This window comes from Xenopus tropicalis, chromosome 4 (assembly GCF_000004195.4).
Source record: "Xenopus tropicalis strain Nigerian chromosome 4, UCB_Xtro_10.0, whole genome shotgun sequence".
Classification (NCBI taxonomy): Eukaryota; Metazoa; Chordata; class Amphibia; order Anura; family Pipidae; genus Xenopus; species Xenopus tropicalis.
Window position 1 is genome coordinate 143626224 of NC_030680.2, and position 25807 is coordinate 143652030.

A 25807-nucleotide genomic window follows, 5' to 3' on the forward strand; every position below is an offset into this window, starting at 1 on the left:
GTACTAAGCACAATTCAGCAGGAACAGCCCCCTAAGTTTGCTCATAGCCTGTACAGAGAGATACCATAAAACTATGGCAGCATAGGGATTCCCTTGTAATAAGCACAATTCAGCAGGAACAGCCCCCTAAGTTTGCTCATAGCCTGTACAGAGAGATACCATAAAACTATGGCAGCATAGGGATTCCCCTGTACTAAGCACAATTCAGCAGGAACAGCCTCCTAATATAAATGCAGCAATGAGAGAACTCATGGGTGCTATCACTATGTATTCATGAAGTGCATCATATTTCCTGAATAGGAATCATGCAATCATTCTAGAACCTCAAACACAAAGAGCTGAGCATGTTACCATACTCCATGGCTCAGCATTGCCCCCTAGTGCATTACGTAAGGAAGTTCACCTTCCAGCATTTCATTGTCATTTTAAGTTTCAGCTTTTCTGTTCAGCCCCCCAAATGCTGCCCAGTTATGGAGTCACTAATCCTAATGATGACAAGTAGCTTATTAGCAAGGTTTTGTTAAAAGTAAAAGGATAAACTGGATGGATGGAGAGGTGTCTTTTATCAACTCAACTATGTAACCCTGAAACTGTCCCTAGCAAACAGACTGCATGTTTAATTATTAGGATGCAGTATGGAGAGAAGTGAGGCAAAATATTCAAAAATCTATCCATAAAAAGATCAGATTTCTGTGTAATATAGCAATATATATATATTACTGTATTAGACAGAAACTATAATAGAGATTAGTAGGTAAGTGTCTATGTAATAAAAGTGGCTAAGTTTGCCCAGGAGCAGTAACCTATAGCAACCAATCAGCAGGTAGCATTTACTGGTCACCTGTTTAAAAGCCAACATCTTATGTAAAGGTGCCCATACACGTGAAAATTCGCTCGCTTGGCGAGGTCGCCAAGCGAGCGGATCTTCACCCGATATCCCCACCTAAGGGTGGGCAATATCGGGGAACATGTAGGCGAATTCGATTATAATTATATTATAAAATTATAATGGCGGCAATGGGGCAGTCAGTTCAGGGACTGCATCAACGAGCCAATGTGGCCCCGATCCGACTGAATCTTTTAACCTGCCCGATCGATATCTGCCCAATTTCAGGCCAGATATCGGTCGGGTATGGCCGTCGTTAGTGCCCCTACACGGGCTGATAAGCTTCCGAATCTGTCCAAGGGACCCATATCGGCAGCTACAATCGGCCCGTGTATGGGCACCTTTACTCTGTTCCACTACAGCTCTTTTACTGACTTCCTTGTCTAGTGTGAAGCCCCACCCCTTTTGCTTTCTGAGCCCTCCTTCTTTCTCCGACTGGGCATGCCTGATTGATTGTAATTGGAGCAGAGGGAGCATGCACAGTAGGCACCTCTTTGAGGTCTTCATAGTCGGAGAAAGAAGGAGGGCTCAGAAAGCAAAAGGGGTGGAGCTTCACACTAGACAAGGAAGTCAGTAAAAGAGCTATAGTGGAGATGGTTGTAATAGAGAAACAAAGTAAATCTACTTGCAGGGAGAAATGTATATTATTCTGGGGGCTGCTTAGAGTCATTTAGGGGATTTTAAAATAAAAGGCTTACTTTTCCTTTAACTCGCCAATACATTACACAGAATCCTACACCAGAAGTTGCAGCTGTCGTTGGTCAATTTGTGTCACGTATTTACCAACAGTTTCGGGTAAAGGCCACTTACCACTTCCCCTAGGGAGGCAGCCGCCATGTGAATGATGGGGGACAGGTAAGAGGAGTCGGAGTGAAGCAACTGTTTGGCAGATTCGTAGGTGACGAAGAAGGCGGCAGCTGGAATAAAGCATTTAGGAAGCATTACCCAATTACGATAACACTTCCCACTGACTTGTGTGGCATCTTAACATCATTACTGCTAATTTGCCCATTTTTATTCTGATAAATTGTGGGGGAAAGTCATTACAGCCCTGTAACAGTAATGATCCAGGCCTTTAAAGTTGCCCCCAGCAGCCCCCTATCTCGGATCCAATTAAACCACACTTTTGAGTGTCAGTGGCACCGCACGTGCTCAGTGGGCTCTGGGCTGCTGTTGGGAAGCTGAGCTTAGGGGGTCACTCAAAATCATCAAGCAGAAAATGAGGTCATATGACCTGGAAGCTGATGCTACAGAGCTTATTAGTAATCAGTCCTGATTCGTTTAAATGACTAATTAGCCTTGTATTGTATATTTACTGTATATTGGGAGCCCATTCTCTACCTCTTTCCAAAGTGCAATTTAATATACAGGTCCCACTGTCCGCTTACCATTTGGAAATGACCCTACAGCGGTCGAAGGGACTCCGGCGTATATACCCCGGAATCCGCCGGATTTGGAAAACCCAAGTGGGCTCTGCAGCCTGGTCTTGATGGTGTCGAGCGGAAATAAAATGAGATCCACGCACATTCCCGCCGTGCCGCCGGCCTTGGGAGCAGAAGCACAAATAAGCAACTGAACTGTAACACTGGGAAAGAAGTTGTTGATTGTTTTTTTCCCTTAATGGCTAACGGGATTGCAAGAAAAACTAGGCACACTTGCCCCCACATAATAAAAGAGGGTAAAAAAAAGTTTGCCCAGGAGCGGTAACCCATAGCAACCAATAAGATGATTGCTTTTAAACAGGTGACCAGTAAATACTACCTGCCGATTGGTTGCTATGGGTTTCTGCTCCTGGGCAATCGATTGCCTTTTAATATATAAAAAGATGATACATTATTCCCATAATTCCCTGCCCCGGAGAGCTTACTATCTAATCAGTCACACACTATAGGGTCAGCTTTATCGGGAGGCAGGAGCGGTAACCCATAGCAACCAATAAGATGATTGCTTTTAAACAGGTGACCAGTAAATACTACCTGCCGATTGGTTGCTATGGGTTTCTGCTCCTGGGCAATCGATTGCCTTTTAATATATAAAAAGATGATACATTATTCCCATAATTCCCTGCCCCGGAGAGCTTACTATCTAATCAGTCACACACACATTAGGGTTAGTTTTATCGGGAGGCAGTTAACCTTCCTGTGTGTTTTTGTGTAATTTACAAGGGGTCCTTTTGGGCCTATATTATGCAGACAGGAACGAAGTGGCAAAGAGCTCTTGGGCGCCCCCCACTGACTGGCACTGTAATCACCTCACAGTCCTTATGGCAGGAGAAAGCAGCATAGTGCCATTCTGCACTCACCCCCACACCCTTGGGTACATTGTTGCTATGAGGGACATAAAAATGCTGAACTGCAGGGGCAACTCCAGTGCTAAGGAGCATAAAAAAACAACTTGAACTGCCCCGATGCCCTTTGGCCGTAGGATGTGGAGAGCTGCAGTTCAACAACAGCTGGAGGGAATCAGTATTTATTGAAAACATCATGCTGCTGTCACTGGGCTCATTTATAAACCCTGACAGCCATGGGATTGGTTGCCATGGGTTACTGCCCAGGTGCAAATGTGCCCAGTGTTTATAAATGTCCTCTGTGTTACACTTGTCCCTTTCCCAGGGGGGAGGGCTAATGCCCATAACCCCAACAACAGCTTCTACACACGCTTGCATGCCCAAAGCATCCTGCAGGACACTGGCAGACCCACAGGGAATGCTGGGAACTCACCAGCAGGGAGGCACAGAATTCCCTTCTCTCCATAGTCCGAATTTTAGTGCCGCATCCCCCCCTCCAAGTGCCCCGTAACGCTACCCCAGCATGCTCTCTCCACTGCTACAAAGTCACCAGTTAGTAGTGACACTGGATTCAGCCTGGAACGCAAGCGTCAAGGCCAACACGTCCTTTCCCTGTGACTATCAGACGCAGGTTGGAAGAGACACGCCCAGTACGTACAATCATCCCTGGGTTAGCTTATGTTCGGCCGTCGCTTCCCAAGCTGGCCACGCCTCCCACCTGGAGCGCAGACCCGTCTCCCTGCCCACCGCTTCACATGATTGGCCAGTCACAGGCAATGCTGGGCGGAGAAAGGGTGGGCGTGGCTTTTTACCAGGAAGTACAGTTAGCGCTGCTCAGTGTTTCTATTAGCCTTCTGGCGCTAACTCCACTGCCCAGTGTGCAAAGCAGTTCCCTGCTGAATGGAAACAAGATGAATACTATTAATTATACTCTTTTGGCCGTTGTGCCTAGCTAAGTGCTACATTGTGCGCTGAGATCCTGTGTAAGGCAGGTAAGGCTGTGCTATGTCTAGAATAAGCAGAATTATCAAAGCATTTGCGCCCAATTGCCCCACCTATGTGCCAGGTTTGTATATTGACGCCCAATGCTGCCTCTGGGCAAGGTAATGAAGTGATAATAACTGTATCCCATAGTCTGGGCACTCTAGTGGTTCATTAAAGGGTTAACTTTTTAGTATGTTATAGAATGGCCAATGTTAAGCAACTTTTTTATTGTTCTTTATTGTTTATTTTTGTTTTTGCCTTATTTACCTTCCTTTTTATACTCCTTTCCAGCTTTCAAATGGGGGTCACTGACCCCGGCAACCAAAAAACGATTGCTCTGTTTCCAGCTTTCAAATGGGGGGGGTCACTGACCCCGGCAACCAAAAAACGATTGCTCTGTTTCCAGCTTTCAAATGGGTGTCACTGACCCCGGCAACCAAAAAACAATTGCTCTGTTTCCAGCTTTCAAATGGGGGTCACTGACCCCGGCAACCAAAAAACGATTGCTCTGTTTCCAGCTTTCAAATGGGGGGTCACTGACCCCGGCAACCAAAAAACGATTGCTCTGTTTCCAGCTTTCAAATGGGGGGTCACTGACCCCGGCAACCAAAAAACGATTGCTCTGTTTCCAGCTTTCAAATGTGGGTCACTGACCCCGGCAACCAAAAAACGATTGCTCTGTTTCCAGCTTTCAAATGGGGGTCACTGACCCCGGCAACCAAAAAACGATTGCTCTGTTTCCAGCTTTCAAATGGGGGTCACTGACCCCGGCAACCAAAAAACGATTGCTCTGTTTCCAGCTTTCAAATGGGGGGTCACTGACCCCGGCAACCAAAAAACGATTGCTCTGTTTCCAGCTTTCAAATGGGGGTCACTGACCCCGGCAACCAAAAAACTATTGCTCTGTTTCCAGCTTTCAAATGGGGGGTCACTGACCCCAGCAACCAAAAAACTATTGCTCTGTGAGGGCTGCTGTTTTATTGTTACTTAAAGGAACAGTAACACCAAAAAATGAAAGAGCTTTAAAGTAATTAAAATATAATGCACTGTTGCCCTGCACTGGTAAAACTGGTGTGTTTGCTACAGAAACCCTACTATAATTTATATAATAAGCCATGGGGGCAGCCATTCAAAGGAAAAAAGGCACAGGTTACATAGCAGATAACAGATAAGCTCTGTAGGATACAATAGTGTTTTATCTGTTATCTGCTATGTGCCTGTGCCTTTTCTCCTTCGAATGGCTGCCTCCATGGCTACATAGCAGCTTATTTATATAAATTATAGTAGACTTTCTGAAGTAAACACACAACTTTTACCAGTGCAGGCAGCAGCACATTATATTTTAGTTACTTTTATACACTTTTTTGGTGTTACTGTTCCTTTTAATATACCTTATATTTTTATTTAGGCCCTCTCCTATTCATATTCAGTCTCTTGTTTAAACCACTCCCTGGCTGCTAAAGTAATTTGGACCCTAGCAACCAGATAGCTGCTGAAACTCCAAACTGGAGACCCACAGAACAGAAAGTAAAATAACAATTCCATGGTGACATATACACTCCTGGAAGTCAGTTTGTGAAATGTGTTTAATTTATGTACAAAGTTTACTATTATTTATGTGTGTTTGTGTGTGGGCCCCAAACAAGCTTAATAGCTGATAAATCAATAGAGTTGCACTAAGCTTAAATGTGCATGTATGGGATCATTAGTCAATGTGTACCCATTGTAAGCAGCAGTCCTGCCCTGCTTTATGGCTGAGATTCTAGCTATCTGTATAACAGAGCATTCTGTCACAGTGGCACAGATCCTATCTGATCCCCCCATTGTAAGCAGCAGTCCTGCCCTGCTTTATGGCTGAGATTCTAGCTATCTGTATAACAGAGCATTCTGTCACAGTGGCACAGATCCTATCTGATCCCCCCATTGTAAGCAGCAGTCCTGCCCTGCTTTATGGCTGAGATTCTAGCTATCTGTATAACAGAGCATTCTGTCACTGTGGCACAGATCCTATCTGATCCCCCATTGTAAGCAGCAGTCCTGCCCTGCTTTATGGCTGAGATTCTAGCTATCTGTATAACAGAGCATTCTGTCACAGTGGCACAGATCCTATCTGATCCCCCCCATTGTAAGCAGCAGTCCTGCCCTGCTTTATGGCTGAGATTCTAGCTATCTGTATAACAGAGCATTCTGTCACAGTGGCACAGATCCTATCTGATCCCCCCCATTGTAAGCAGCAGTCCTGCCCTGCTTTATGGCTGAGATTCTAGCTATCTGTATAACAGAGCATTCTGTCACAGTGGCACAGATCCTATCTGATCCCCCCATTGTAAGCAGCAGTCCTGCCCTGCTTTATGGCTGAGATTCTAGCTATCTGTATAACAGAGCATTCTGTCACAGTGGCACAGATCCTATCTGATCCCCCCATTGTAAGCAGCAGTCCTGCCCTGCTTTATGGCTGAGATTCTAGCTATCTGTATAACAGAGCATTCTGTCACAGTGGCACAGATCCTATCTGATCCCCCCATTGTAAGCAGCAGTCCTGCCCTGCTTTATGGCTGAGATTCTAGCTATCTGTATAACAGAGCATTCTGTCACAGTGGCACAGATCCTATCTGATCCCTCATTGTAAGCCACAATCTCTTGCTGAGTGGAGGTGCTGTGAGGGAGCTCCTGTGAGGTGAACTTTCCCCAGGCCCTGTAAGGGTCTGGGGGGCTGTTTGTTTCCCGGTTTGGGGTTTAAAAAGAAAAACAAAAAACTGACTTTCTTTATTGTTGTGGAAAATGAAAAGAAGATTTTCTCTTCGTGTGAGGAATGAAAAGAAAACTGTTGTTTCTGGAAGGAAAGGCTCAAGCCAGAAAATGGCGGCAGAAAGTGAAGTAAGTAAAGCTAAGCCCAAGAGAAAGAAGGTGGGAGGAAGGGAAGATAGTGGAAGCAGCATGGAGGAGGAGGATATGAATGAATCCTTTTCACAGACAATATCAGAAGATTTGGAAAGAACTCCAGTTTTGTTGCCTGATGAGCCTGACCCACAAACAAGCATGTCCCCCCCCCTGAGTATGCCTCCCATCCCTATGTCTGGCTCTGAAACCCCTCAAAGTGCCACCAATAGTCAGTTGTGTGAGACCCCTGCGCAATTATCCTCCAGTGACCTGTTGGGGGGTGACAGTGTGGAACCTGAGACCCCCGGGAGGAGCGGGGAGTTTGGTGCAAGTAAAGTAATGGCAGCTGGGAGAGCAGAGAGATCCAGCAATGTGCCTGCGGGGCCTGTCTGTGTGGAGCTAAAGCATCGGGAGGCTAGCAGTGCATGCTGGGAGTTGTGTCCTGCGGAGGGCACGCATAATGCTGATGTGGCTGCTGAAAATGCTGCTAATTGCGCCTGTGAGAATCTGGCTATGGCGGTGGCAGAGGGGGCTTTGGACTGTGCAGAGGAGCCTGGAGTGGAGGTGGGGGAAGGGGGCTTTGGGCAGGTGAGCAAGGACTGTGTTACTGCTGGGAATCCAACTGCTACTATAGCGAAAGCTAAAATGTCTTATTCTGCTGCTATGGCTTCTCCTGCTACTGGTGGGGCCGCTATTCCTGCTGATCCACTGACTGCTACTGACTCACTTTCTGCTGCTGTGGCTTCTCCTGCTACTGGTGGGGCCGCTATTCCTGCTGATCCACTCACTGCTACTGACTCACTTTCTGCTGCTGATAATAATGTTATTTCTGCTGATTTAAAGACTGTTTGTGCTGCTGCTAAAGAGACATTTTCAGCCTGTATAGAGACTGTTACTGCTGTGAGTAAAGAGACTGATACTAATTGTGCTAACGAGGCACTTGCTGCTGGAGAGAATCCTGACCCTATGGTGATTGCTAAAGCTCTAAGGACTGTGAACTTTCTTAAAGACAAAAAGAGAGCTTTGGAGAGGGATATTGAGAGGGGGATTGCTAACATTAAGTTTGCTAAAGGGGAAGCTAGAGCTTTAGGAATAAGAAAGCTTGCTATAATAAACAAAGAGTTGGAGGAGGCTGATGGGGAAATTGAGCAAACTATGCTGTTAATTAAACCCTGGGAAGAGGTGTTTAAAAACAGAACTCGTTTTGATGAAATGCAACAGGCTGGTAAAGGGGGGAAATCATTTGAAGCAATGTATATGGATTTTGTGCTTAGGGGGGAGGAGGAGGGAACAGGGAAAGGGCAATCTGCTGTTATGTCTGTACCTAAACCCTCTGATGTCCCCTCTGATTCTATTTCTACCTCTAACCCCCCTACCTCTAACCCCCCTACCTCTAACCCATCCACTCTTAACCCCTCTACCTCCAACCCCCCTACCTCTAACCCTTCTAACCCCATTGTTTCTGCATGTTCTGTGGATAATGGGAATAATATGCTGGTAACTCCTGATAATGTTTTGGGTAAAGCAAATGAAGTGGCAAATCCTACTAAGTCAATGGAAGTGTCAAATGCAGGGGGAGAGGATCAAGGAAGTAAAGGGTTTTGGGAAAAAAGAAGATTTTTTGCAAGGCAACAAGAAACTCTTTTTGATGGGCCTGTGTTTAAAAGGATAAATGTAGTTAAGATTAAATGGGATGGGGAGAAGGAAAAGATGCCAGGCAGTAGGTATATCTGCAGGAATTTGATAAAGGAATCAATGGGTTTTACACCTTCTGATGTTAATGCTTTTATAACAGTGTCCGATGTGGAATTTGAAGTAAGTTTTAAATTACCACAAGGTTTGGATAGATTTTGGAGTCTCTATCAGGAGAAGGGAAGATCCCCAGAGTGGGAAGGTTTCAGGGCCATACCTGTTTCAAAGCCAGAAGTTAAGAACGTCACTGTCATTTTTAAAAATGAATCCATTCCCCCAGAAGATGTTTTGGTCTGGCTTAAGCGCCAATGTAAGGTCCTGGCGCCACTGACAAGGTTATATAATGAGGAGGGTTTCTGGATTGTGGGATGGAAAGTACAAGTGAGATTGGATGTATCCAATAATGTTACTAAGCATCTCCCAAACTCTTTCTTTATCGGAAAGGAGAGGGGTGTCTGTTTTTATCCAGGACAACCCAAGCAGTGTTTCAAGTGTGGTTCAAAGCGTCATCTGGCCAATGATTGCACTCTCAAAATTTGTGCATTATGTGGGGCTCAGGGGCATGTTAGTAAGGAATGCAATAAGGTAAGGTGCAACCTTTGTAATGATTTGGGACATACGCACCGGGAATGCCCAGAAGCCTGGCACAATATTGTAAAAAAATGCCCTAGAATTGAAAAAGAGTTTTTTCAGGAGGAGGTACCCAGGGTGGAGGTGGGTGTATGTGAGGAAATCTCTAACAGGAAGGAAGATGGGGAAGTTTTGTCCCAGACTATTGAGAAGGATGGGGGAGAAGGGATAAGAAGGGAAGTGGAGGTTGAGAAAGAAGGATGGGAGGAGGTAGGAAGGAAAACAAGGAAGAGGGTAGGCAAGATGGTTTTCCAAACAAATATTGAAACCTCTAATAGGTTTGAACTCCCTGATGGGAAATCTTGGGGGGATATGGCTGAGGAAGAAGAGGAAGAGTTAAGCAGGTTGGAGGATGAAGAGAGGGAGCATGGGAAAGAAACAGGGAAGAAGCAGAAAAAGAAGAAGGCGAAAAAGAAATCCAAGGCTTCTTTGCCTCATGTGACAGAAGAAATGAATTGTGAAATTGAAGAACAGGTCCCTTCCCATGTAGAAATGGAGATAACTGAGGATCAGGGGAAGAAAAGGAAAGGTCGGACAGAAAGTGATGAGGAAAGGGAATCTATAGATGGGAATGGGTTTTTTGAGAAAGACGGTGGCCCTTCAAGTGGATTAGGGAAGCCTCAGTATAAGAGATTTGGAGAGGGGAAGGAGGGTAGGCTGGCTAAATCTCCAAAATGTCAAAACAATTGATTCATTTTTGTACTATCAATGTGTGTAGTATAAAGAACCATAAAACAAGGGCTGAAGTTTATGATTTTTTAGGGAAATCTAATTTTGATGTTCTTTTCTTACAAGAAACAAGATTAACTGATGGCACAGAAATGTTTAATGCTAAAAGAGAATGGCAATTTGGACCCTCTTTTTGGTCTATTGCAGAGGAATCTGCAGGGGGGGTGGGAATTCTTTTTAAAGGTCATTTTGATCTTAAAATCAAACGTTTTTTGGAGATCAGAATAGGACGCTGTATACTCCTAGATGTTCATTTTCAGGGTGAGACGTTTAGGCTGATTAATGTTTATGGGCCACATACGATAGCAGAGAGGAAAGAACTGTTAGGCGAAATTAAACCTTTTTTGTGTGTTTCTTGTCCTGTCATTCTGGCTGGGGATTTTAATGAAGTCCTGAAGCCAGGGGACAGGACAGGTAAATATAATAAATATGAAGGGGCCTTTTTGTCTAATATTATCAGGCAGGCGGGGCTGGTGGATGTGGCGACCTGGAATGGGAGGAAGGGTGTCCATACTTATTTTTGTGCAAACCGTAGTAGTCGCATAGATTTGGTTTTTGTTAAAGAGAGAGATACTTTTTCAGATGTAAAGGAAACATTGGTAGATTTTTCAGACCATTTAATGGTTTCCTTTAAATATGGGATGTCAGAGCTCCCGAGAAGGGGTAGAGGGTTGTGGAGACTGGGATTTGAGTCATTGAAGGAAGCTGCAAGGAATGGCTCTTTTAAGAGTTTTTTTGAGGCCCAGTGGTCAAAGCTGGACTTCTTTGATTCAATCCAACAGTGGTGGGAGGGTACGAAAGAAGAAATCCGAACCTTCTTCACAAAACTATCTGTTAAAAGGGAGGGTATAAGATCTAGAACATACCAGTCTCTGAGAAAGAAGTTGGAAACCTTAATTTCGGCCGGGGTGGTGGGGGAGAAAATTGCCCAGTTGAAAACTCTGATGAAGCAGCATCAGTACAGTCGCCAGGACTCTATGGTACTGGAAAGGGATTTTGGGGCAAAAAACTCCCCGGACCCTTTCCAGAACTGTAGAGAGACCTTTAAGAAAAAGCAGGTGACTGGCCTTATTGATTCTGAGGGAAGTTTGCAGAAATCCAGGGAGGGTATCCTCAGAGTTGTAAGGTCATACTATGCTGGCTTCTTCAGACGTAAGGCTTTGGAGAGGGAAAGGACTGAAAGCTTCTTAAGGGCGACCCCAGGACCTGATACAGCTAATTTGGATTTCTCCACTTTGACAGCAGATATTGGGGAAGAGGAGGTGGAGGGTGCGATTGATAAGTTAAACAACAAGAAAGCTCCTGGGCCTGATGGGCTTACAGCAGAATTCTATAAGACCTTTAAGGAGCTGTTAGTCCCGGTGTTAACAAAGATCTTTAATGGATGTCTGGGGAGTGGGTTGTGTGAGTCAATGAGGTGCTCTGCCCTGATTCTGCTGTCAAAGGGGAAGGATGATGAGAGGATTGAGAACTGGAGGCCGATTGCCCTTCTCAACTCCGATAGAAAGATTCTGGCAAAGATCCTTTTTTCCCGGTTAATTTTATTTTCAGGCACTTTATTATCGTCCTGTCAGTTCTGCACGGTGAAGGGGCGGAGCATCTTTGGGGCGATCCTTACTATAAGGGAAGCCTTGGAGTCATGCAAAGCTCATGGTTGGGGTAAGTATCTGTTGTCTCTGGATCAGACAAAAGCTTTTGATAATGTTAACCATGATTATCTATGGGCTGTTTTGTCTAAATACGGCATCCCGGGCAGATTCATTAGTTGGATTAAAGTTTTGTATGAAGGGGCAAAAAGCTTCCCATTGATTAACGGTTGGCAAGGTGAAGACTTTGAGGTTGGGGCCGGGGTGCGGCAGGGCTGCCCTCTGAGTCCTCTTCTCTATGTATTCGCTCTGGATCCCTTCCTGAGGATGCTGGAGAGGAAAGGCTTGGAGGGGGTCTGTGTGCCCGGCGGGCAGCCCCTCAGGTTTGTTGCCTATGCGGATGATGTGTCAGTGATCGTTTCTAAGCAGGCGGAGGTTGAGGTGGTCACTGATTGCATCAGAAGTTACTCGGGGGCCTCTGGCTCCTCTGTCAATCGGGAAAAGTCGGAAGCTTTTTGGGTTCTAGAAGGGGAACCAGCTTTTCAGGTTGGTAATTTCCCAGTAGCCCCAGAGCAGGTAAAAATCTTGGGAGTTAAATTCGGGAGGAATGATAATGGTCTGTTAAATTGGGAAGAGAAACTGGATGCTGGTTTGGCAAAAGTTCAGCGCTGGAAATCTTGGAAGCTGACCTATAGAGAAAGGGTTAATTTGATCAAGACTTTTCTGATCCCGTTGTTTCTTTTTGTTGCCTATGTGTTTCCCCTGCCAGAATCTCTCTCTGCTCGGCTCTACAGTCTGTTCTTTCAGATGCTCTGGGGGGAGCAGACTGAACCCAGTAAAAAAAGGGGTCACTTTCCTGCAGAGAAAAGAGGGGGGGTTAGGGATGGTTTGTCCAATCGCGTTCTTTGGCACCATTTTCCTGAAATTTAATTTTGGGAATCTGGGCCAAAGGACGTGTTCTCTGTGGGAGAACTGTGTCAGGTCCTGGGTTTCGCCTTTTATCAGAGACTGGATGGAGGGCGGTAGAGTGAAGGGGGTCCGGATTAGGGGGGGGTACTTTCCACAGCATTTAGTTTTAGGCTTAAAGCTGATAAAGAAGTGGAATTTGGACTTTGGGGCAATAGGGAATCTTACCAGGAAGCAGTTATATGAGTCTGTATTGAATTCCTTTTTTATCTCTGCCCCAGTCCTGAAAGACTGTACAACTGAGCAGATGAAAACTTGCTTGAAGTTCCTGAATGGCCATAGGCTCCCCGGCAAGTTCCTGGATAACGCCTGGCTGGCTTTCCAGGGGAAACTCTTCCTTAGGGGCAATCTGAGCTATCTGAGTGTGGTAAACAGGCTCTGCCCCTGGGGGTGCCAAGTGGAAGAGACCACAAATCACTTTTTATTAGAGTGCTCGGTATCTCGGGCTTTGTATAATGAAGTCCTGTCAGTTTTGAAAATTGGAAGGTTCTGTCGGCACACATATGGGGAAAGGGCGTATGGGCTGGTAAGGGGAAAGCATCCTTTGGATAATGAGACCTTTTTTGTGATTTTCACTGTCATTAGATACTTTTTGTGGATAATGAGGTGCAGTAAATCTTTCGGGGGGGAGGATGGAACTATTGATCCAACAGTTAAAAGAATTTTGAGGGAACTGTATTTCATCCGTCTCAAAGAGATTGGCATTAACAAGGACAATGCTAAACTGTGGAGGGGGGTGGATTTCACATGGGTGCAATCTTCAGATGTTATTTAATTAAAATGTCATTTTGATGTTATGTAATTGAATTTTCATTTTGATATGTAATTGAAAGTTTGATTTTCTGTTTTATGTTTTAATTTCTTAATAAAAATCCCTATCTGATCCCCCCATTGTAAGCAGCAGTCCTGCCCTGCTTTATGGCTGAGATTCTAGCTATCTGTATAACAGAGCATTCTGTCACAGTGGCACAGATCCTATCTGATCCCCCCATTGTAAGCAGCAGTCCTGCCCTGCTTTATGGCTGAGATTCTAGCTATCTGTATAACAGAGCATTCTGTCACAGTGGCACAGATCCTATCTGATCCCCCCATTGTAAGCAGCAGTCCTGCCCTGCTTTATGGCTGAGATTCTAGCTATCTGTATAACAGAGCATTCTGTCACAGTGGCACAGATCCTATCTGATCCCCCCATTGTAAGCAGCAGTCCTGCCCTGCTTTATGGCTGAGATTCTAGCTATCTGTATAACAGAGCATTCTGTCACAGTGGCACAGATCCTATCTGATCCCCCCATTGTAAGCAGCAGTCCTGCCCTGCTTTATGGCTGAGATTCTAGCTATCTGTATAACAGAGCATTCTGTCACAGTGGCACAGATCCTATCTGATCCCCCCATTGTAAGCAGCAGTCCTGCCCTGCTTTATGGCTGAGATTCTAGCTATCTGTATAACAGAGCATTCTGTCACAGTGGCACAGATCCTATCTGATCCCCCCATTGTAAGCAGCAGTCCTGCCCTGCTTTATGGCTGAGATTCTAGCTATCTGTATAACAGAGCATTCTGTCACAGTGGCACAGATCCTATCTGACCCCCCCCCCCCCCCCCATTGTAAGCAGCAGTCCTGCCCTGCTTTATGGCTGAGATTCTAGCTATCTGTATAACAGAGCATTCTGTCACAGTGGCACAGATCCTATCTGACCCCCCCCCCCCCCCCCATTGTAAGCCGCAGTCCTGCCCTGCTTTATGGCTGAGATTCTAGCTATCTGTATAACAGAGCATTCTGTCACAGTGGCACAGATCCTATCTGACCCCCCCCCCCCCCCCCCCCCCCATTGTAAGCAGCAGTCCTGCCCTGCTTTATGGCTGAGATTCTAGCTATCTGTATAACAGAGCATTCTGTCACAGTGGCACAGATCCTATCTGACCCCCCCCCCCCCCCATTGTAAGCAGCAGTCCTGCCCTGCTTTATGGCTGAGATTCTAGCTATCTGTATAACAGAGCATTCTGTCACAGTGGCACAGATCCTATCTGATCCCCCCCCCCCCATTGTAAGCAGCAGTCTTGCCCTGCTTTATGGCTGAGATTCTAGCTATCTGTATAACAGAGCATTCTGTCACAGTGGCACAGATCCTATCTGATCCCCCCATTGTAAGCAGCAGTCCTGCCCTGCTTTATGGCTGAGATTCTAGCTATCTGTATAACAGAGCATTCTGTCACAGTGGCACAGATCCTATCTGACCCCCCCCCCCCCATTGTAAGCAGCAGTCCTGCCCTGCTTTATGGCTGAGATTCTAGCTATCTGTATAACAGAGCATTCTGTCACAGTGGCACAGATCCTATCTGATCCCCCCCCCCCCCATTGTAAGCAGCAGTCTTGCCCTGCTTTATGGCTGAGATTCTAGCTATCTGTATAACAGAGCATTCTGTCACAGTGGCACAGATCCTATCTGATCCCCCCATTGTAAGCAGCAGACCTGCCCTGCTTTATGGCTGAGATTCTAGCTATCTGTATAACGGGATCTGTGCCACTGTGACAGATTCAGCATGCAAACTATTGAGACAAATAGGCAAATATAAGTGCTGTAGGTCACAGTGAGTGACACTACAATATAAGTGTGACTTTCTTATCCTCAGACTATGATTATTTGATTTTTTTTTTTTTTTTTTACTCTTTTGCTTGACAGCTGTAGTATCATAACATTAGTACATTTTATTGCATAACTTTCCATTTCCTTTTTTTTTTTCAGTTCTAATTCACCATAATGCCTAAGTGTATTGTTAATGGATGTCCACACAGGAGTGGCCAAAAACTGCTTTACCCGGATGTTGTTCTACATCCCTTTCCAAAAAATATTGAAAGGATTCGAAACTGGCTCTTGCAAACAGGCCAGCACTCGGAAGACCTCGAACTACTTACCCAAAGAATATTTCAAGGATGGAAAACTGCAAACTTCAGAATGTGTTCGAAACACTTTACTGAGGGTTCCTACATGCAAAGCGGATCACGAAGAATTTTAAAACCAAATGCAGTACCAACAATTTTTGATACTGTCCGTGTTCCGATTACAACTTTATTCACAGTCGCCCCCTCTCTGCCAATAGTCGCTTCTGCTAAACGAAGACGAGTTGACGATGAACAGCCATCGACTGCTTCGACCATCGTAAGAGTCATTTCGCGTCTTGTTACTGTTGGAACACAGACCGATGCTAAAGTGAATATGGTCAATACTTCGACCATGACGTGCACTAGATGTAGAAATTGCTCTACACAAACAAAAAAAATTCTTACTAAGGAAACGAGTTCTCAAAGTGGAGAAGAATTCATCCAGGCAGATGTTCATCACATTCTCCAAGATCACCTATATCCTGTGTGTTTTTCAACTCGATCCAAACCAACCAGCAAAATAAGTGATCTGCAATCGACAATGCATTCAACATCAGCACCAATGGAGTCCTTCATTTCACCTATTGGAGGGGAACCTTCTACCAGCATATTAGAACCATTTGTTCAGTCTTCTTTTGGTTCTATAGCCGATGGAGATTCTACATTTGATATTCAAGAACTATCATCAGGTGGATATAGTACTGACAGTGATTCATTTGAAACCGAGGAGGAACGGACAGTTGTACCTGAAGTCATAAAATCCAAAAAGAAATTTATTATTTATGAAGATAAACTGGATGATCTCTTGCATGTAGTGCGCTGCCAACACAATATTGACCCACCGTGCCAGTCTCCAATAGTTGAGGTAGAAAAAAAATTGGATGGCAGTATGTTGAGTGTTCGGCTAACGTGTTTAGATGGTCATTCAATGCTATGGAACTCACAGCCCACCTTTGGTGAAACGTCAATAGGAAATCTGGAAATTACTGGCTCTATTATCCTTACTGGAGCAACTTATCAAAAAACGTATGATATTTTCAAGTTGTTGAGTATCCCATTTATATCACATACAATGTTTTATAACTATCAGAGAAACTATGTCTTCCCTGCAATTGATCATCAATGGAAAAAGGAAAAGGACGTCATGGCAAGGAAAAGGACGCCAATGGCATTGGCAGGTGATGGCCAATTTGATAGCCCTGGTCATTCGGCTAAATTTTGTACATATACCATGATGGACGTAACATCGAAGAAAATCATCGACTTCAAGATTGAACAGCTTGGGTCTGGAAAAACTGCCGGACAAACGGAGTGTGAGGCTTTTGACAAATGTCTACACAATCTAGTCGAAAAAGTAAAAGTTAAAGTTGTTGCGACGGATCGACGCGGCTCCATACGGAAATTAATGGCAACGAAATATAAAAAAATTGATCACCAGTTCGACGTGTGGCGCTTGTGCAAGAGTTTACACAGGAAGCTTCTTGCTGCTAGCAAAAAAAGAAAATGTAAAGATATATCCCGCTGGATCAGCGCCATAACCAATCATCTCTGGTGGAGCGCACAAACCTGCGATCAAAACGTAGATCTTCTACTTGATAAATGGAAGTCGGTTTTGTACCATGTGGCAAACGAACATTCCTTCGGGGCATTAAAACACTATCAAAAATGTCAGCACCGGCGCTTAACACCCGAGGAACAGAAACAAACTTGTTGGATTGGTGCCAATCACCCGGCACATTCTGTCCTTGCTGAAATCATTAACGATACTAAATTTCTGAACGATTTATCACACATCGGAAAATTCTGTCACACTGGTGATTTGGAGAACTTTCACAGTAAGGTCTCAAGGTACAAACCAAAAAGATTGTCATTTCCAATGGACTCTGTGATAGCTCGTACCACCCTAGCGGCATTATCACACAACCGCAACGTCAAAAGAAAACAGGGTTCTGTCCAGTGTCCGGCAAAGTCTACATTATCGTTTGGACAGAACCGTGACCAAATAGTTTTCCCAAAACTGAAAAAGGACTGGGCTGCGAAACCAGTTTTTGAAGGAGGAGTTGATGATCATTTGTTTGAAATACTCCAAGACTGCTTAAAGATTTTGACTGGGGAGTTACAACATGATTGGTCTTCAACTGCCCGTGAAATGCCCAACAATTATAGCTACTGTTGAACGACCAGAAAAGAGCCTGGTTATAGGCACGACTTGCTAAAACCTAATGGAAAATATGTACTGAACCAACATTCAATTATTACATCTTTATAACTAATGCCGATGTTTAATTTTCTTCAGGGCCAATACAATTTTTATTGGGTTAATGAAAATTTTGTATGTTGATATGTTTTATGGAAATTGTTCTATTGAAGTTTTACATATACTTATCTGTTACTTTATAGGCTTTTCAATACAGGTATAGAACCCGTTATCTAGAATGCTCGGGACCAAGGGTATTCCGGATAAGGGGTCTTTATTTCATGGTTAAATGATTCCCTTTTCTCTGTAATAATAAAACAGTACCTGTACTTGATCCCAACTAAGATATAATTACCCCTTATTGGGGCAGAACAGCCCTATTGGGTTTATTTAATGGTTAAATGATTCCCTTTTCTCTGTAATAATAAAACAGTACCTGTACTTGATCCCAACTAAGATATAATTACCCCTTATTGGGGCAGAACAGCCCTATTGGGTTTATTTCATGGTTAAATGATTCCCTTTTCTCTGTAATAATAAAACAGTACCTGTACTTGATCCCAACTAAGATATAATTACCCCTTATTGGGGCAGAACAGCCCTATTGGGTTTATTTAATGGTTAAATGATTCCCTTTTCTCTGTAATAATAAAACAGTACCTGTACTTGATCCCAACTAAGATATAATTACCCCTTATTGGGGGCAGAACAGCCCTATTGGGTTTATTTAATGGTTAAATGATTCCCTTTTCTCTGTAATAATAAAACAGTACCTGTACTTGATCCCAACTAAGATATAATTACCCCTTATTGGGGGCAGAACAGTCCTATTGGGTTTATTTAATATTACAATGATTTTTTTTAGAAGTTTTAAGGTATGGCGATCCAAATTACAGAAATCCCCAGGTCCTGTGCATTCTGGATAACAGGTCCCATACCTGTACTGAGTAATAGAATAGACACAGTCGGGTATCTGTGATATGATAAAACCCTATTGTCCTGGAATCCGACAGTCCCATCAGTGAGGGCACAGCAGGGGGGCGCTACGCAGCGGTCGCAGGCATCACACTGAGGAAGAGCAGCTGTTAAACTTGGCCACATTGCACATTATTAACCCCCGGGGCCACATCGCACACACCTGCTCGCCAGCGCTTATTTTTAACTGTAATGAGCATCCTCATTCACTTTAATATCTTTGACCTCCAATGATGCATCGTTTACTCTGCCAGGTTTAGATTTATGGGAGGGAGGGCATCATTAACACATTCACTGCCAGCAGGGCATGTAGCGCCATTGGTAATGTAAAGACTCCAGTGCAGGAAATCTTATGCCAGGGGCCCCTCTTTGCATTTATCCAGTGTTTCTTCACTTATTTCTCTCAAATTGTGGGGCACAAGGGTAAAAAAATCGGGCTCTGAGGGGCACAAGGCTGGTTACCTATCATTTTACGTTTTATCAAGAAGAGGATCCCAATTGGCCAGTCAAACAGGGCCAAAGTAATCAGGACACAGCCCCCAGATTAAAGGGCAAGTCTTGGTAAATTGGTTACCTATCATGCCTTTTAGTTCTACGCCTGCTTTCATTTTAGCCCTGAGCACTACGCTTGTATATAAGGTGCCATACCAGTGATGTTGCTCATAGCAGCCAATCAGATGCTTTGCTTTGGCTTTCAAACTGTTGAAATCTAATTGCTGATTGGTTGCCCTGGGCAACATTACCGCTAAAGCTTCACCCCACTTTTTACACAGCATGATAAATATACCCCCAATGTTGTTACATCCCTGCACTGCTTATACTCACTGTGTATCCTGTGCCGCAGTCTCACTATTTCAGGACTTGAGAGGGGCCCATTAACACTGACCTGTAATAGGACTTAACCCGCTGTCTGCCCTGGCCCTAGTGGGCCCCACAGGCCGCGCCGACCAATCTCGCTCCCTCCACTGCATGTACCCCAATCACGGAGGGGGTTGGGGTACATGCAGTGGGTGGGCAGGAGCTTGGAACTGTAGTGGGGCCCCCAGGTGGCAGCCCAATGGGCCCCTGACACCCCAGTCCAACACTGCCAGTCTGGCCAGACTTCTCCTATTACTATAAATGCGAGCAATGCCCCTGTAATGGACCAAAAACGATTTTACTGGCATTATTTTTACCACACCCTGTTTGCCCCAACCATTCCCATTTGCACCCAGTGACACCCAATTCTATTGGTCTTACAATACCCCATTTAACCTGCCATCTACAGTCTATACAGTGCCCCCCCCCCGGCCACTAGTAAGCTACATTAACCCTTTTAGTACCAAAACCTGGACCCACCACCATATGGTCCTTCTATACTGGTGCTGTAGAGCCTACAGGTAAAATTCAAGTTGTTGTTTTATAAATATCAGATTTTTCTCTTAACAGTAGAAGTCTGACCAGGCAGGGGTTATGGGACTATGTCCCATATAGAGTGTAAGCTCTACGGGGAAGGGACCTCCATCCTCTTGTGTCTTTGACTCTTAGCTTATTGCAACTGTATGTTATATTTATTTGTTTTTTTTTTTTTTAAAACTTTGTATTTATCTTACAAAACCCCTGTTATAATAAAAAATAATATAATAATGTAATATAAAGTTATAATGCATACATACATATTACAGGCACAGGATACACAGTGAGTATCAGCAGTGCAGGGATATAACAATGTCACTAACTGTTCCCCATAATGAAGCCATTTTAGACAGGTGTCTCCTAAGGACTCAGAGGAGCAGTTTATGATTTGGCCGCTCTCCCCTTCCCCATCTGTTCCGGCACAATTCAGCATTTGTGGGTTATTTTTTCAGGAAAGGACAAATAAACAGTGTCAGGAATCTGATTGGTCCCCGACGTCTTCTGCTTATTCCTATGCCAAGCGGCAGCCATAATTACCGTCAATTACTGATTAAACAGGGGCGGTGTGATATATCAATATATATATATAATGTCTATATAAGTACAAGTGACTGGCAAGTGTATCAGTTACATTTACCCACTAGAATTAAAATGTGCCATAAATATGACAGATGCCGCCGCAGACTATAACGACAGGCAATAAAGCCAGTGCTTGTGGAATGTCCAACCTTGCTATAGAGCCCAAACCTTCTGCAGAATTAAATCCACCAATGAGAAACTCAACCTTCAGAGAAACCCTTACCCTGGAGAAATGAAATACATTACTGATAGATCAGCCCCGGAGCATTTTGTTTCTTCTTATGCATAATGAAAATCTAATGAAATTCTAGGGCAAAAATGCAGTGTGATTAGTAATTTACTGATAGAAAGTGTTGTAGGGGGAGCAGGCCCTGTGGCTGCAAGACAGACCGGGAAGAGAGGACCCAATAGGGCTGTTCTGCCCCAATAAGGGGTAATTATATCTTAGTTGGGATCAAGTACAGGTACTGTTTTATTATTACAGAGAAAAGGGAATCATTTAACCATGAAATAAACCCAATAGGGCTGTTCTGCCCCAATAAGGGGTAATTATATCTTAGTTGGGATCAAGTACAGGTACTGTTTTATTATTACAGAGAAAAGGGAATCATTTAACCATGAAATAAACCCAATAGGGCTGTTCTGCCCCAATAAGGGGTAATTATATCTTAGTTGGGATCAAGTACAGGTACTGTTTTATTATTACAGAGAAAAGGGAATCATTTAACCATTAAATAAACCCAATAGGGCTGTTCTGCCCCCCATAAGGGGTAATTATATCTTAGTTGGGATCAAGTACAGGTACTGTTTTATTATTACAGAGAAAAGGGAATCATTTAACCATTAAATAAACCCAATAGGGCTGTTCTGCCCCCAATAAGGGGTAATTATATCTTAGTTGGGATCAAGTACAGGTAGTGTTTTATTATTACAGAGAAAAGGGAATCATTTAACCATTAAATAAACCCAATAGGGCTGTTCTGCCCCAATAAGGGGTAATTATATCTTAGTTGGGATCAAGTACGGGTACTGTTTTATTATTACAGAGAAAAGGGAATCATTTAACCATTAAATAAACCCAATAGGGCTGTTCTGCCCCAATAAGGGGTAATTATATCTTAGTTGGGATCAAGTACAGGTACTGTTTTATTATTACAGAGAAAAGGGAATCATTTAACCATTAAATAAACCCAATAGGGCTGTTCTGCCCCTAATAAGGGGTAATTGTATCTTAGCTGGGATCAAGTACAGGTACTGTTTTATTATTACAGAGAAAAGGGAATCATTTAACCATGAAATAAACCCAATAGGGCTGTTCTGCCCCCAATAAGGGGTAATTATATCTTAGTTGGGATCAAGTACAGGTACTGTTTTATTATTACAGAGAAAAAGGAAAGCCGTTAAAATTCTGAATTATTTGATTAAAATGGAGTCTATGGGAGATGGGCTTTTTGTAATTCGGAGCTTTCTGGATAAGGGATCCCATACCTGTATATGCCCCTCAGTGTAGGTGGTGCGGCACACAGAGGGTACCATAAATACCCCTGCATTGCACTGAACTTGTTATAAATACCCCAATACCAACAGTTAAAGCGCACTTTAACCCCCCCGTGTCCCATTCAGCCCGACCATCTCAAAGGTAACGGCGTCAGAACAAAAGATTCCTCCTCGAAGCGTCTCCCCAATTATCTCCCGTAACCGAATTCATCAGGCCCTGGAATCGGCGGCCCGCGCCGGGTTCCGAAAGGGAGAAGAAAGCCCTATCTATTCCTAAACGCAATTACACTGACAAACTCAATTACACGCCTCGCTTACCCTTTAAATTACTGTCTGATATTGAACAGTTCACTGACGAAGTTTCATTGTTCGGAGAAATCATTGAGTGTTTACAAATAATCCGAGAAGCGGCGCCTGGGCCACGGCCGCACTGAATTCATTCGATACAATAAACGCGCACAGGGAGGGGCCCCCCGGCGCCGCAGCCGCTCCAAATGATGTTTTCAAGAACCCAGATAATAAAAATTTATTGGAACTCTCCGCCCCTAAATGTACTTTTCTTCTGTGTTCTGTTAATGGCATTTTCTATGGTAAAGGAGTCTAGATTAAAGGGGAACTAAACTCAAAAATAAAATGTAATTTCAAGTAACTTCCCAGTATACATTTATTATACAGTTTTACAGGTGTTATCTGTGTCTGTCGGTCCCTTTCTGTTCATTGCCTCTATATACTGTATATATAGCGACACGGCCACGCTGCAGAGCAAAGGAAACCCTGTACATCTACAATGTAATCTAATGACATTTCTAATTAGCCCTGTAGCACTGGGCAGGTTACCAGTGTTTGGCTGTAAGAGGATAGGGCCTGTCGGCCTTCACTACCGGCACCCATTAGGTTTCCAGCCAGCAGCACACAGTGGCATTATTTGCTAATCACCCACCCAGCGGGGCATTTGCCACATAAAATTCATTTTTTTTAACCCACCAATGATTCTTTGTATCCCCGCAGCTCATTGTATTGCTCCAAAGGATAAAGCAAAGCATTTGTCATACCTGTGTGTGTGTATAGATGGATTATAGATAGATACATACATAGATAGATAGATGCCAGATAAATTGATAGATGATAGAGATAGATGGTAAATAGATAGATAGATGATTGAGACAGACAGACATAAATAGATACATAGATAGATAGATACATTGATAAATAGATAAATACCAGATAAACTGATAGATAGATAGATGATAGATAGATAGATAGATACCAGATACATTGACAAATAGATATATAGATAGATTATAGATAGATAGATAGATAGATGATAGAGACAGACAGACAGATATAGATAGATAATAGATAGATGCCAGATAAATTGATAGATGATAGAGATAGATGATAAATAGACAGAGATAGATAGATGATAGAGACGGACAGATATAGACAGAAAGATGATTGATTGATTGATTGATTGATTGATAGATAGATAGATAGATAGATGATAGATAGATGCCAGATAAATTGATAGATGATAGAGATAGATGATAAATAGACAGACAGATAGATGATAAAGACAGACAGATATAGATAGATACCAAATAAATTGATAGATATTATAGCTAGATAATAAATAGATAGACATATAGATAGATGCTAGATAGACAGGTACATAGATGATAGATGCCAGATAAATTGATAGATGATATAGATACAGTAGATGATAGATAGATAATAGATTGATAGATACATACATACATATATAGATGATAGATAAATAGATGAGACGGATAGATTGATAGATAAATAATAGATAGACTGAAGCAGAAAGTAGACAATAAAAGAAGAAGCCGCAGCCTTTTAGTTCAACAGATTAAAATACTGTTCCTAGTTGTGCCATTAACAATGGACTTAGAAGTTATTGCTAAGTTTATGCTGCCATCTAGTGTTCATATAGCATATATATATATATCTCACTCTCTCTGTCTCTCTCTCTCTCTATGTGTAGGCAAGAACCAAATAACATAAAAGTGGCCAAAGGAATGGAAGGGGCTGGAATGTCCAAACTAAGTAGCAGCTGGAGGAAATTGCATGATCTTTGAGGTTTAATAAAGATCCAGCCTGTTTATGTTCCAATTATCCTACATTTTCTCTAGAAAATGGGAAGCTTTCTGTACGTTGCCTTTCCCTCAGAGGAGAAACCTTAAAAAAGAATATGGCTATAAAACTATATTATACACACTAAGCCTACAGCCCCAGCCTAAAGGTTCAGCATCTCTAAAGGCCTTCAAATTGTCACAGGAGCTCGCCTTCTTTCCCCTTCTTGGACCTTGTTAGAAGTGTCAGTGACACCGTACATGCTCAGTGCGCTCTGGGCAGCTGTTGGGGAGCTGAGATTAGGGGGTTGTAGCAAATTATGAAGCAGAAAATCATTTATCACAGAAGCCCAATATGGACAAAATGGTTAGGGAAGACTTATATGTGTATCTTGGCAGCCTGTAGAAAATAATGGCAGTTACATACTCTCACTGTCATCCTGCCCAATGATATATAATAATGACACAGTTACGTACTCTCTCTCACTATCATCCTGCCCAATGATATATAATAATGGCACAGTTACATACTCTCTCTCACTGTCATCCTGCCCAATAATATATAATAATGGCACAGTTACATTCTCTCTCTCACTGTCATCCTGCCCAATGATATATAATAATGGCACAGTTACATTCTCTCTCTCACTGTCATCCTGCCCAATGATATATAATAATGGCACAGTTACATACTCTCTCTCACTGTCATCCTGCCCAATAATATATAATAATGGCACAGTTACATTCTCTCTCTCACTGTCATCCTGCCCAATGATATATAATAATGGCACAGTTACGTACTCTCTCTCACTGTCATCCTGCCCAATAATATATAATAATGGCACAGTTACATACTCTCTCTCACTGTCATCCTGCCCAATAATATATAATAATGGCACAGTTACATACTCTCTCTCACTGTCATCCTGCCCAATGATATATAATAATGGCACAGTTACATACTCTCTCTCACTGTCATCCTGCCCAATGATATATAATAATGGCACAGTTACGTACTCTCTCTCACTGTCATCCTGCCCAATGATATATAATAATGACACAGTTACATACTCTCTCTCACTTTCATCCTGCCCAATGATATATAATAATGGCACAGTTACGTACTCTCTCTCACTGTCATCCTGCCCAATGATATATAATAATGACACAGTTACATACTCTCTCTCACTGTCATCCTGCCCAATGATATATAATAATGGCACAGTTACGTACTCTCTCTCACTGTCATCCTGCCCAATGATATATAATAATGACACAGTTACATACTCTCTCTCACTGTCATCCTGCCCAATGATATATAATAATGGCACAGTTACGTACTCTCTCTCACTGTCATCCTGCCCAATGATATATAATAATGACACAGTTACATACTCTCTCTCACTGTCATCCTGCCCAATGATATATAATAATGGCACAGTTACGTACTCTCTCTCACTGTCATCCTGCCCAATGATATATAATAATGACACAGTTACATACTCTCTCTCACTGTCATCCTGCCCAATGATATATAATAATGGCACAGTTA

At 43.2% G+C, this 25807-nt stretch overlaps 3 protein-coding genes across 4 annotated transcripts in view; 2 read left to right on the top strand and 1 right to left on the bottom strand.

Moving 5' to 3' along the window:
• slc25a26 (solute carrier family 25 (S-adenosylmethionine carrier), member 26) overlaps positions 1-3788 on the bottom strand; it is a 67427-nt gene extending 63639 nt beyond the window's left edge. Inside the window, exons 1-3 of one of the 2 annotated variants that reach the window (XM_031899985.1) lie at positions 3607-3788; positions 2275-2431; positions 1697-1803 (exon numbers count right to left, since the gene is read on the bottom strand). In XM_031899985.1, the coding sequence (XP_031755845.1) occupies positions 1697-1803; positions 2275-2431; positions 3607-3639 (297 nt within the window). In that variant the 5' untranslated portion in view covers positions 3640-3788. 2 annotated transcript variants of the gene reach the window in all.
• A 185-nt stretch (positions 3789-3973) lies between these two features.
• Positions 3974-17858, top strand: LOC100487738. Its single transcript, XM_002939351.5, has 2 exons — positions 3974-4165; positions 15383-17858. The coding sequence occupies exon 2, from the start codon at positions 15398-15400 to the stop codon at positions 17693-17695; it is 2298 nt and encodes a 765-aa protein (XP_002939397.1). The 5' UTR covers positions 3974-4165; positions 15383-15397; the 3' UTR covers positions 17696-17858.
• On the top strand, positions 6801-10072 carry LOC116410477. The gene has a single exon (XM_031901226.1). It carries the CDS (start codon positions 6939-6941, stop codon positions 10047-10049), a length of 3111 nt encoding a protein of 1036 aa, XP_031757086.1. The 5' UTR covers positions 6801-6938; the 3' UTR covers positions 10050-10072.
• Positions 17859-25807: the final 7949 nt, after the last annotated feature.

What these genes read in the sequence shown, in the direction of transcription:
- LOC100487738 (XM_002939351.5), top strand. Translation starts at nt 15,398, where the DNA reads ATGCCTAAGTGTATTGTTAATGGATGTCCACACAGGAGTGGCCAAAAA.
- LOC116410477 (XM_031901226.1), top strand. Translation starts at nt 6,939, where the DNA reads ATGAAAAGAAGATTTTCTCTTCGTGTGAGGAATGAAAAGAAAACTGTT.